The sequence below is a fragment of the Camelina sativa genome, chromosome 11 (genome assembly GCF_000633955.1).
Source record: "Camelina sativa cultivar DH55 chromosome 11, Cs, whole genome shotgun sequence".
Classification (NCBI taxonomy): Eukaryota; Viridiplantae; Streptophyta; class Magnoliopsida; order Brassicales; family Brassicaceae; genus Camelina; species Camelina sativa.
In genome coordinates this window covers 20,810,850-20,822,394 of record NC_025695.1, presented here as the reverse complement: position 1 = coordinate 20,822,394, position 11,545 = coordinate 20,810,850, and the positions used below count along the sequence as shown (strand labels likewise).

Sequence of the window (11,545 nt, the reverse complement as noted above, 5' to 3'; positions counted from 1 at the left end):
ATAAGACATCAAATATTTAACATGAATGATGAGATTCATTCTGTGATGATGATGCTTAAGCCGATAACGGTTCATCACTTGTATCCATGGTGTTGAAGATTGATGATGATGATGTTTCACCAAGTTTATTCTAATTGTGGGTTTATCCCTTAATTAAGCACAACATAAGGAATTGACTCTATGGCTGAGTATAAATGACTGAAGATGACTCTACGACCGAGTATAAATGCAGTTAATGACCCTACGATTGAGTATAAATGTTGATGACGACCGGATGGTTGGGTACAAAGCCGTTAATTTGAAGATTTGTGCAATCTTATCCGTGTTACCACGTATGAGCTTGCCAGAGATATTGGGAGATGGAGAACCGGAGATCGACTGTCGAGATGAGAAACCCAAAAATGCAAATCATGAAGATATTATTCTAGAAGAATGTAGAAGATATTAGATAAATGTTAATATTGGTTTAGGAAGTTTAGCATTATCACAAATGTATAAATATATACAATTTACATTTATCCTTATTTTTAGTTTAGGAAACACATCTCTATATAAGAGAATGTATCTTTTACAATATAATCTTGAGGGTAATATAATTCTTCCTTTAACACCTTTGTGTTCTCTAACTCTTATCAATTTATCACTTATGAGTATTGTGACAATCCCCTTCAAAAAGAGAACATATAGATTGGATTTTCGATATAAAAGGAGGTAAGAAGTGGAAGAGGGAATAATAAACGGATGACGATACTGTTACTTGCATGATCTGTATTTAGGTGTGTCAACATAGTGCAAAGGTGGTGGGCTAGTGGTTCAAGTATGGTGGAAAAATTGCCTTGTTTGTAACAGTATTGGTATGGGCAAACAGTCCATGTTGGACTTTGTTTATGTCGGTTATTATAAACGTAAACCCTAAGAGCTTGTGTTATATAAACTCTTGTATCATTGATTAAGAAAGACAGCACAATAATAAAGAATTTTTCCCAAAACCAGTCTTTAGTTTCTACATGGTATCATAGCAGGTGATGCTCGTGGATCTAAATTAGAGCTTAACGCTTCCGCATTAAAGTCTTTGTGAACAAGAAAAAAAAATCATGGAGACCTTTGGTGGAGAAGACAAGGGAGGCGGTGAAGACGGAGATGAGAAAGATTATGTGATGTGTGAATTTGTATCGATATGTGGTTTTTAGTGAAAGAGCTAATGGGTTTTGGATTTGGGTTAGTATTAATAGATTATTTATTTTCTAAGAATTTAATTAATGGGATTTTGGGTTTGTGTTTTAAGAGTACTGTCGTATGGTTTTTTATTTTATTAAATTGGTTTCGATTTTTCTTTTTGCAATAATTAATCAGGGGTTTTTCTTTTATGTAAATTAATGCTGATGGTTCTAGGGTTTCCTGGTTTACTTGGATTTGAGTTATGAATTTTTCTGAGTTTTTATTTGGTAATAGTTTTACTTTTACGCGGGAGTTATTTGGAACACTCATGTTTTCAGGTCATTTTTTTAAGTGTGAATTGTGGACTATTCGAGTTTAGGACAATTATTTGTGCAGATTGCACTATTTGTACCCACATAATGTTGTTATTCCCTTTTACCAAAGACCAAAGACGAGCTGAAGTTCCACCCTTATTTTCAAGATTAAAGTCTATGTCCGGAGAAATTTGTTGACATGATTTGTCCATTCTTGACAAGTGTACACGACATACGTGTTCCGTTTTATGACTTACGTGTTTGTCGTGCGGGGAAGTATTGGTGTATGGGCTGACAGTTCATGTTGGGCTTTGTTTACGTCGGTTATTATAAACCATAATATTGTTATAAACCCTAAAAGCTGGTGTTATATAAACATTGTATCATCGACTAAGAAAGACAATACAATAATAAAGAATTTTTCCAAAATCCTTCTTTAGTTTCTCCAAACAATGTACATGACTTTTTTTTTGTTTTCGTGCAAAACAATTTACAAGATTAAATTTAGTTTAAAGTTATTATTTAAATGCACTATTACATGAAAAATTCTTAGTGGATAAATTTAGGGGAGGTGAATATAAGGATTCACCTACCCCAACTATTATTCCCCTTAAAAAAACACTCAATGAAAATGCTCTTGCTCATCAGTACATGTAACACTTAAGACATGATATGAAATATATAAATATTGATTTATAATATGGATTTGGATTATTTCAGTTTTCTATTATCAGTATTCACAAAAGAAAAAAAAAAAGAAACTGATAAAAGTTTGTAAAATGATGTAGATCAGTCACAGCTTAAGGTGTTCGCAAATGATTCATACGTTAGTCGCAAAGTAGAAGCTATTAACCATGAGGTGGTAGGCTAGTGGTTCTAGTTTTGGTGGAAGAGTCGCCTTGTTGGTCTAGGTCAGGGATCGATTCTCCCTAAGCGCAGAATTGCTTAGCTTGATCCCTTTGGCCAAATGGGTATAGGCCCATTGCTTACGGTCCATTTGCATACCTGGGGGGATTCTACCCGTAGGATACCCTTCCTCCAGAAAAATTAGTCTCGGACCCCTCTATAAGTGTGGGATAGTCTCTGAGTTAAAAAAAAAAGTAGAAGCTATTTGACAAAGATGAGTTCAGCAATAATATCTTATGAAAACATTAACAACAGAAGTTAGAGAACGAAATGAAGGGCATAATTTGCAATCCGAATGGACAATGAAATTAATTCGTACATATTATTATTAACTATATTTTAGGGTAGGTACAACAACTGACCACGTGACTGTTTGATATATAAGTTGATATCTTTTAAAGAATGAGCCCATGAATAATATATTACCAGTTAATTCATATTTGAATAAAAATATGAGACAGAAAAAACGAAAATGGACATTTAAAGATTGTTGCATATTACTTCTTAGCTCACAATTGGTGATTAAATTATTGACGAAGACAAAACTCATAACATAACTCAAGGAAACTAATAAAACCACCAATGTAAAAATACATAAAGAGAAAAGTAAATTCAAAACAAAGCATAGAGTGGATTTGGGATATATCAGAAGCAGCAGATCAGGTCATGAGATCAACGGTGAGGACGGTGCTAAGATTCATGGGATGCATATATTCTGGAGAGCCATTGAGGATTTGTTGAGCAATGATTCTACTTGCTTTTTCTGATGGGTGAAAAGGATCCCAAAAGGCAAAGAGATCTCTGTTTGGGCAAAGATTTGATAATGGTGTGCATAGCCCTATCCCATTGTACGGCCCTTGTCCACAACAAGCCACCTTCGACGTGACGAAACCTGCCAATCACAATTTGGTCGTAAACAAATAAGTCAATTCTAGGAGCAGGCTTAAACTTCATGAACCAAAACGAAAAAAAAAACATTGGTTCAAAAAAGCTAGGAAAAATGTACAATATTAATTAACATTTTTTTTGTAAATTGTTTTTATTCAAAACATAATTGAAACCAAAGTCAAAATGAAATCCTTACAATAAATTTTTATCAAAAATTGAATATATGTTCTTGTTTAGTATAGGTTTCTCAAAACTAAAGGCCAATATACTGTATAGCTACATTGAGACTAATTTTGTATGCCCAAATATTAACCCTGTCTTAGAATAATTTTGCTAATCAATAAGACTTTCTTCTCTTTTATGAAAAAGAAAATCTATAAAATTAATTAAGAGGGACAAATTGATAAGAGCATTGACCGTATGCTTGTGGGTCGCTGATAAAGTCCATGTGCATTTGTTGAGTATTAGCGGCAATGAAGGCCGAAGATCCAACTTCGTTGTTGAGGTCAGTTATCATTTGAACGAGTTGTGGGTTGAATAGTGAGGCGGCTCGTTGTAGTTCTGTAGCACACTCGCCGTTGCGGCTACGTTGAGCCAGCTCGGCCGGGACGCAACCCATCGGCCCTGTTCCAGTCACCAAGACACGTCGAGCACCCAAATCGTACATTTTCTACAAACAATTTGAATTTTTACATAGGCGAAAGAAATTGCCAAAATGTAAGTTTCAACATATTTGCTACTATTAATTCAAATTAATAACTACTGAAGGCGGTATGTAAGAAGACTACAGTATTTCCTTATTAAAAAAAACTATTGTTTCTTTTTTATTTTTAGATGAATTGTATAGTGTTTCCTAGAGTAGGTTGAAATAAATTTCTACCAAATTATCTGTTTTCCAACTAAAAAAATATATATGTTTAATTAGTATAGTAGGTTATTAAGCCAATAGCAGTTGAGTTGTAATCATAAACTTACCCGTAGGACTTTGCGGTATTCAGAAATGATAAAGACAACGTAGTCAGGAAGAGAGAATTGACGAGATCTTGCAGAGAAAGGGACCAAGTAGTAGTTGTTGACGAAATCGTTGCCTCCGAGTGTAATTAAGACAAGAGCTCCATTCACGAGCCGATTCATCTCTTCTTCTCCAACCAACCCACTCACTCGGAGCTTGTACTGCTCGAAGTACTCAAGCTGCTTCGTGATCCTAATTATGTTCAGCTGCAATTGGATTTGGCAAAACATCCCTCACCATCAAGATCTCAAAAATGCCCTTAACCGATGATAATAGTAATGCCGGTGAAACTTACAAACTGGATTCCCGTGTCGTTAAGGATTCCAATACCGGCGGAGGCGAAGTTAGCGCCGACTAATAGTTTTTCCTTCTTCAGCATAGGACTGAGGTACGGCATTGGAGACTCTTGACCCAAATGCTCACCTACAAACAGATACTTATTAGTCATATTGTTTTTTTGGTAACGTTGAGCGCGTTAATGTTCTTGGAGAATAAGAAAAGAGAGCTTACTGATGAGATCTGGAATGTTAAGACCATTGGAGAAACGGCCGGTAGGACGGTGAGTTGGGAAATCGATACCATAAGGGTAGTTATCGGCACGAGCAGTGGTAGCTAGGAAGTCATTGTTACCATTGTCCACGAGGGAATCTCCGAACACTAGGAAAGCCCTAGCGTTGGCTTGCGGCACAAGTAAGCTCATTACTTGCAGCATGCAGAACCCTACTAGAGCCAAATTCGCCACCGACTTCGTCATTTATATATACGAAAAATGCTATTAGCTAGCTAGTTTGAAAAATCTATGTATATGTTGATGTGAACTCTGTTTAGGTTTTTGCTACGAGCTGAAGATGTTGAAGGGAACATGATTGTCTGTGTATATATAGGTGTAAATGTAAAAAGTAATATAGAGGAAAAGGGCGGCATTAATGGAGGTCTTCACCAGCTGTTACCTATTGGTGTTAGAATTGATTTTAAAGGGAGACAACGTGTACTAGAGTTGTGATTTTGGTTGAGAATGAATAAGTGATGGTAAGTCGACAAAAGCATAAAATCAATTAGTGATGGTAAAGGTTTATTTTTATAGATAATGTCTTATTTTTCATCCATATTACTACAATGTTTATATATATATATATATATATATATATATATATATTACTACACTGTTGTTTTGCTATATCTAGTAACAACCATACAAATTTCCACCTATATAATTTTTCATTTATTTACTCAATTTTTTTTTCTTTTATCAATGTTTACCTAATTCCAGTCTCAAATTTCTTTAAGAAATTTTTTATTGAAAAGTTTAATTTCAAATTTTCATATATACATAATATATTCATCAAATCCAAATGGGAGACTAATAAACCAAAAGAAGCTATGTAACAATTACAACTGTTATTTAAAAACATCAAAACTGGAATCTGGAATTTTCTATCAACATCACATATATTGCATATGAAACAAATATATATATATATATATATATATATATATATATATATATATATATATATATCAGGGAATCTGTTAAATACATGAACAATTTATTTTAACTTAACATTAGTACGTTAAATATTGTACTAATTCAACTACGGGCATGGACTATGCTGCATAGTACAGTAGTATTTATACACTCTTAGAGTAGTTAAGGAAAAAGTTAAAACCACTTTTGGGGGCGAGATGAAAAGACTTGATGCGGTAGACCAAGAGAAGAGGAGAAGTTTAATTTCATGCCAGTACTTTCATGATCTTCAATTTTGGGTTTTAATTGGATGAAAAAAATTGGTTGTAAAAATGAAATGCAGGTCTCTTTGGGAATAGGATAGAATTATTTGAAGTACTTTGTCCAGATTTACTCACAGAGCCGCAAAGTTAGATTCAGGCAATGACGACAATAATGTGCAGGTTTTATTTCGTCTAATATTTTATTTATTTTCTATTTTTTAAATAGCTGCTTTGACGCCAGTGTCGTGACTTAAAGGCAAATTTTGCCTTGTATATGTATTATATTTTTGGCAAGGAACAAGCATCGACCGAACACCTCTTCATCAAATGCACCTTTGCAACATAGATATGGACGAATGCACCTTTCAAATCACCATCGACCCTAACCCAATAGGAATCACTCAGAATCACCCAGATTGTTAAATTGCCATTCCTTTCTACGGTATCAATGATGTCTAACTGTTCACATAGATCTTATGGACAATATGGAAGGTCAGGAACCAGCGGATCTTCAATCTGTCACCCCAACCCCTCGAGAAACCCTAACTCAGGCAATTAGATCAGCAATGGAATGAAATTTGGAGCAAACCCACCAACAAAAGTGGATATGATTCAAACCACTTTGAACTATGTCTTATGTAAAACAGACGTACGCAGCTTGAAACGAGGACCAAAAGCTGGCGGGGTTCGGTTGCATCTTCAGCTCTTGGGATGACTACCAGCTTGGAACATGATCGGCTCATAGCAAATATCCGATCAGCTCGCTTGGCAGAAGAAGTAGCGATTCACCACGCGATGCAAGCAGTTCTCACCCTAAGTTTCATGAACCTCTCAATCGCTTCAGACTCTAAACATATAGTCGAAACCATCACAACAGAGACTCCTTTAAAAGAACTCCATGTGATACTACACAAGATATCCTCCATAAATTGTTGTACCAATTCCGGTTTAATTTGTCTTAATGAGATCGTATTTTGCACAAAGAAACAATCTACTGTAGAAACCCTATCAGTTGATTGGAACTTTGGAAGAAATTGCTGTTGGGTACTTTTGCACCAAACTAAAAAAGACAGAATATTATTATTTACTGAGAACAGGAAAAAAAAAAAAGAAAAAAAGAAAGTGAGTTCTCTCTCTCGTCTTTGCATCGAACCTTGCACAGCGAGCGAAGCTCTTTTCTTTAATCTCGTTTATGCGCTTCCTCTTTTCCACGCGCCTCATCAATAATAACTCGCTTGGTCTCCTCCGATCTCCACGCACCGCCGCGCCGATCTGTTCTCTCTGGATTCCCATCAAGTCTCCGGTCTTCAGATCGGCGACTAGTCCAATGGCGGCGGCCGCCTTCTCTTCAGCGATGGCGATTACTCCTAACTCGGAAGAAGCTCTTGCAAGGAAGCTCTGGATCAAGTTTAACAGAGAGTCCCTCTTCTCTATCTACAGCCCATTCGCCGTCTGTTTAGCCGCCGGAAGCCTCAAAATCGACACATTTCGTCAGTATATTGCACAGGATGTTCATTTCCTCAAGGCGTTTGCTCACGCGTAAGTTTCCTTTTGCAAAGTGAAGATAATGTTAGAGATTGGAGGTTTTTTAATTAGGGCTTGAAAGTATAGATCTGGAGCTTCACATTTTGCTTTAAACTCTATGAATTGTAGGTTACTAGAATCAAAAGCTGTGTGTACCTGATATGTAAGAGAAGAGATCTAATATGGAATATATATATATAATATATGATTCATGCTTTTTGTCAACCATTATCTCAGTTGTTAACCACAAGTTATGTGGATAATGTCGACTATATTTGAATTCATGCATCTGACTTTCTGGGTTTCTGAAGTTGTTAATTAACTAATAACATGAAGTTCAGATAAAGAGTATTGGCTCGTAAGTATGGGTATAAAAGATTTAGTTTTCTATTGGTCCCTGTGTATGAAAGAAAGTATATCAACAGCAGTGTATTTATGTTGAAATGTTTTTTTTCCTGGTCCTCGAACTTTTGTAAGATTCTGTGTTCTCTTGGAATGATTTCCAAGATTTCATAAGGCTGCTTTTCGCTTCACATATAGTGTGGTTGTTTGTGTCTGCCAAATGATTTATTACCTTACTATCCTTTGACATAGGAATCTAGGATAGGATTCTTATTCATCATAAGATCCGTTCTGGTGGTCTGGGATGCTGCTGCTCTTATTCAGTGCCACATTATCATTTTCACTTTAGCAGTTGATCAAATGATTTTGATTTGTTACAATGAATGTGAGAAACATTTTGTGCAGCTTATCAGTGATAAGATATGAAAAATGGTTATCTTAACCCCTTTCAATAAAAGGCTTTCGTAGCTTTACTTGTTTTCGTTATAAATATTTGTGTTCCTGCTTTTTTAGGTATGAGTTGGCCGAAGAGTGTGCTGATGATGATGATGATAAATTGGCAATTTCTGACTTGAGAAAAAGCGTGATGGAAGAATTGAAAATGCATGACTCATTTGTACAGGTAAAACATAAATGTCTTCCCTGTTTTACATGCTCTTTTTTCTCGTAATTACCAGAAATTGAACATCACAATTAACAAGAGTCCCTAAGACGGGCCTAACTTCATGTATCTAACTAGAGAAAACCTTTTTGTTGCTTGGCTGGTTCAATATCAAATTAATTGTTAATTTTTTTCTAGTTGTTGGAGGGTGGTGCAATCTATTTTCTGAACATGATATAAGTACCAAATGGTTGGTTTTCTTAGATAGAGGCTAAATATTTTAATAATGCTTACCCAACAGCAAACAAATTAGGTCAATTAGTTGTCATACGCCATTGGTTCAAAATTCTAAGCTAATCACAGTTAGTGAAAGTACCACTTTATTTTACTATAGAACTTGGAGAGTACATTGAGATATTTATTGAAGCTATGGCTTTTACATGCGGTGGTTCCTCATCCTGGATACTGAATGCTTCTTGTATATTGGTGCTGCTTAGAATCTAAATTCTGAAAAAAATGTTCTTACGTTTTCTGTTAGCTTAATTATATTGATTTCATTGACATCATTGTTATGATTTTCCTATCAAATGCTATTCTCAGTAGTACGTTTGTCTGATCCTTGCAGGATTGGGATTTAGACATCAGCAAAGAAGTAAGTATAAACTCAGCAACTTTGAAATACACTGAGTTCTTGTTAGCTACAGCATCCGGAAAAGTAGAAGGATGCAAAGCTCCCGGCATGCTTGATACTCCATTTGAAAAAACAAAAGTTGCTGCCTACACGCTTGGTGCTGTGACACCTTGCATGAGGTTGTATGCCTTTCTCGGTAAGGAGTTTGGAGCACTTCTTGATCCGAGTGATGTGAAGCAACCCTACAAGAAATGGGTCGATAATTATTCTAGTGATGCTTTCCAGGTATGTCGTAGTTGTATGATTCTGAATTATTCTGTTAACTCTTTAGGGTTTTTAGTATGCTGTGTGAGATGATGCATCTTGTATAATGAATAGTCTATTTTCCTTTAATCTAGGCATCAGCCAAGCAAACTGAAGACTTGCTTGAGAAGCTTAGTGTCTCTATGACTGGTGAAGAATTGGACATAATTGAAAAATTGTATCAACAGGCTATGAAACTTGAAGTAGAGTTTTTCCATGCCCAACCTCTTGCTCAGCCTACCATAGTTCCACTGTTGAAGAACCATTCAAAAGATGATCTGGTGATCTTTTCTGATTTTGATCTGACTTGCACCGTTGTGGATTCTTCTGCTATTTTAGCGGAAATAGCAATTGTAACTGCCCCAAAAGATGAATTGAGTCGATCTGGACTACAAATACATCGAATGCTCTCATCTGACCTTAGGAACACCTGGAATCTACTTTCTAAGCAATACACGGAGCATTATGAAGAATGCATAGAGAATATTCTGAATAAGGAAAAAGGTCAGACTTGATTACTTTTAGCTGACACAGTTTCAACGACTATAAAGTGGTTGAGACTTTCTGTCTGTTTTTCTCTCTCAATGTGGGATTTCTTTTGTAGCGGACAAGTTTGACTACGAGGGTTTATGTAAAGCACTAGAGCAGCTCTCAGATTTTGAGAAACAGGCAAACAATCGAGTGATCGAGTCTGGTGTACTAAAGGGCCTGAATCTCGAAGACATTAAGCGAGCTGGGGAAAGGTTAATTCTTCAAGATGGCTGCATCAATGTCTTCCAGAAAATTTTAGAAACTGAGAATCTAAATGCAAAAGTTCATGTGCTTTCGTATTGTTGGTGCGGTGACCTGATAAGGGCAGCCTTTTGTGCAGGTATGTGCCCAAATTCTTTAACTTTATGATTTTTGCAGACAACTCATCCCCTAGAATTAAGAAACCATGTTAAAAAAAAATATGTATATTTTTTGACAGGCGGAGTCGATGCAGTGGAAGTACATGCTAATGAATTCACATTCGAGGAATCCATCTCGACTGGTGAAATCGAGAGAAAGGTGGAATCCCCGATCAACAAAGCTCAACAGTTCAAAAGTATCCTAGAAAATGGAAAGGATATCAACGAGAAGAAAAGCCCCCTGACTGTTTATATTGGAGATTCAGTAGGTGACTTGCTGTGTCTCCTCGAAGCAGATATAGGAATAGTGGTTGGCTCAAGCTCGAGTCTCAGGAGAGTGGGAACCCATTTTGGGGTCTCATTTGTGCCTTTGTTTTCTGGAATCGTTCAGAAACAGAAACAACAAACTGAAGAAGAATCCTCATCAACCTGGAAAGGACTCTCTGGCACTCTTTACACAGTTTCCAGCTGGGCCGAAATTCATTCCTTTGCACTTGGATGGTAGTATACCGGTAGAACAACATATGAAGAGATTGGTGTATATACTGCCGAGTGGCCAGTTTTATCAAGAGCCACACAAATTTCAGCAAGTGCAGAGTACCGATGGAGACGAATTTCATGTTAATGAGCTTTTGTTGCTGCTCTTGTTTTGGCTTTCGACAGAATATTGTGATGCCGAGATGTCATTTTATGCTTGGACTCAACAACAGTGAAGAGCTTTCTATACATAAATATGTGTTTCTATTAAAAATGGCATAAAAGTTGGGATATTGATATTTGGTTTATTCTTTTCTTTCTCTCCTAGTCTTTCTCTCTTTCTCTCTCTCTCTATCTATGCTTATTGTTTCAATCCTTTCCTAATTTTACAGTGGAAAAGAGGGAGAAGGTGTAACAAACATTTCCAGTGAATCCATGTCATAGTTTGATTCATATGCTATTTCATCGACATTCAACAACTTTATAGTATGACTAGGTAACAATTCGCACTATGTGCGCGATAAATCGATTTAAAGAAAATTATTATAAGTAAAATTATTATCTTAGAACCAATATCTGTTTGTGTCAAACATAAATTTAATTAAATTACTTGGTAGTTTAATTATTCAATTTTATTATATGTTAGTAACAATCAGATTCTAAACTAAATTTTCTGAAGATAATCTAATTTATTGATTTAATATTTTTGATTTTATTTAAATCTTTTGATTTAGTCGATTTGTTAATATTTTCTATAAATGACGGATTATT

The 11,545-nt window shown here is 35.7% G+C and overlaps 2 protein-coding genes across 3 annotated transcripts; one reads left to right on the top strand and one right to left on the bottom strand.

Moving 5' to 3' along the window:
- Positions 2,839-5,148, bottom strand: LOC104723944 (GDSL esterase/lipase At5g33370). Of its 2 annotated transcripts, none has more exons than XM_010442374.2 (5): positions 4,789-5,146; positions 4,574-4,701; positions 4,242-4,484; positions 3,684-3,936; positions 2,839-3,270 (listed from the first exon to the last, which is right to left on the bottom strand). In XM_010442374.2, the coding sequence occupies exons 1-5, from the start codon at positions 5,030-5,032 to the stop codon at positions 3,038-3,040; spliced, it is 1,101 nt and encodes a 366-aa protein (XP_010440676.1). In that variant the 5' UTR covers positions 5,033-5,146; the 3' UTR covers positions 2,839-3,037. The 2 variants fall into 2 exon arrangements, with proteins under 2 accessions (XP_010440676.1, XP_010440677.1); XM_010442375.2 differs by having other exon boundaries at positions 3,129-3,253; positions 4,789-5,148.
- LOC104723943 (probable aminopyrimidine aminohydrolase, mitochondrial) lies at positions 7,098-11,092 on the top strand. The gene is made up of 6 exons (XM_010442373.2): positions 7,098-7,545; positions 8,386-8,494; positions 9,099-9,389; positions 9,503-9,911; positions 10,012-10,278; positions 10,378-11,092. The coding sequence occupies exons 1-6, from the start codon at positions 7,199-7,201 to the stop codon at positions 10,800-10,802; spliced, it is 1,848 nt and encodes a 615-aa protein (XP_010440675.1). The 5' UTR covers positions 7,098-7,198; the 3' UTR covers positions 10,803-11,092.

Bases quoted from the DNA above. Each gene is read 5' to 3' on its own strand.
- LOC104723944 (XM_010442374.2), bottom strand. From the start codon at position 5,032: ATGACGAAGTCGGTGGCGAATTTGGCTCTAGTAGGGTTCTGCATGCTG. The intron at 3,937-4,241 runs GTAAGTTTATGA...AATTGTTTGTAG, and splicing joins AATACCGCAAAGTCCTACGG to AAAATGTACGATTTGGGTGC. The intron at 3,271-3,683 runs GTCAATGCTCTT...TGTGATTGGCAG, and splicing joins CAGCGACCCACAAGCATACG to GTTTCGTCACGTCGAAGGTG.
- LOC104723943 (XM_010442373.2), top strand. From the start codon at position 7,199: ATGCGCTTCCTCTTTTCCACGCGCCTCATCAATAATAACTCGCTTGGT. The intron at 7,546-8,385 runs GTAAGTTTCCTT...CTGCTTTTTTAG, and splicing joins CTCAAGGCGTTTGCTCACGC to GTATGAGTTGGCCGAAGAGT. The intron at 10,279-10,377 runs GTATGTGCCCAA...ATTTTTTGACAG, and splicing joins AAGGGCAGCCTTTTGTGCAG to GCGGAGTCGATGCAGTGGAA.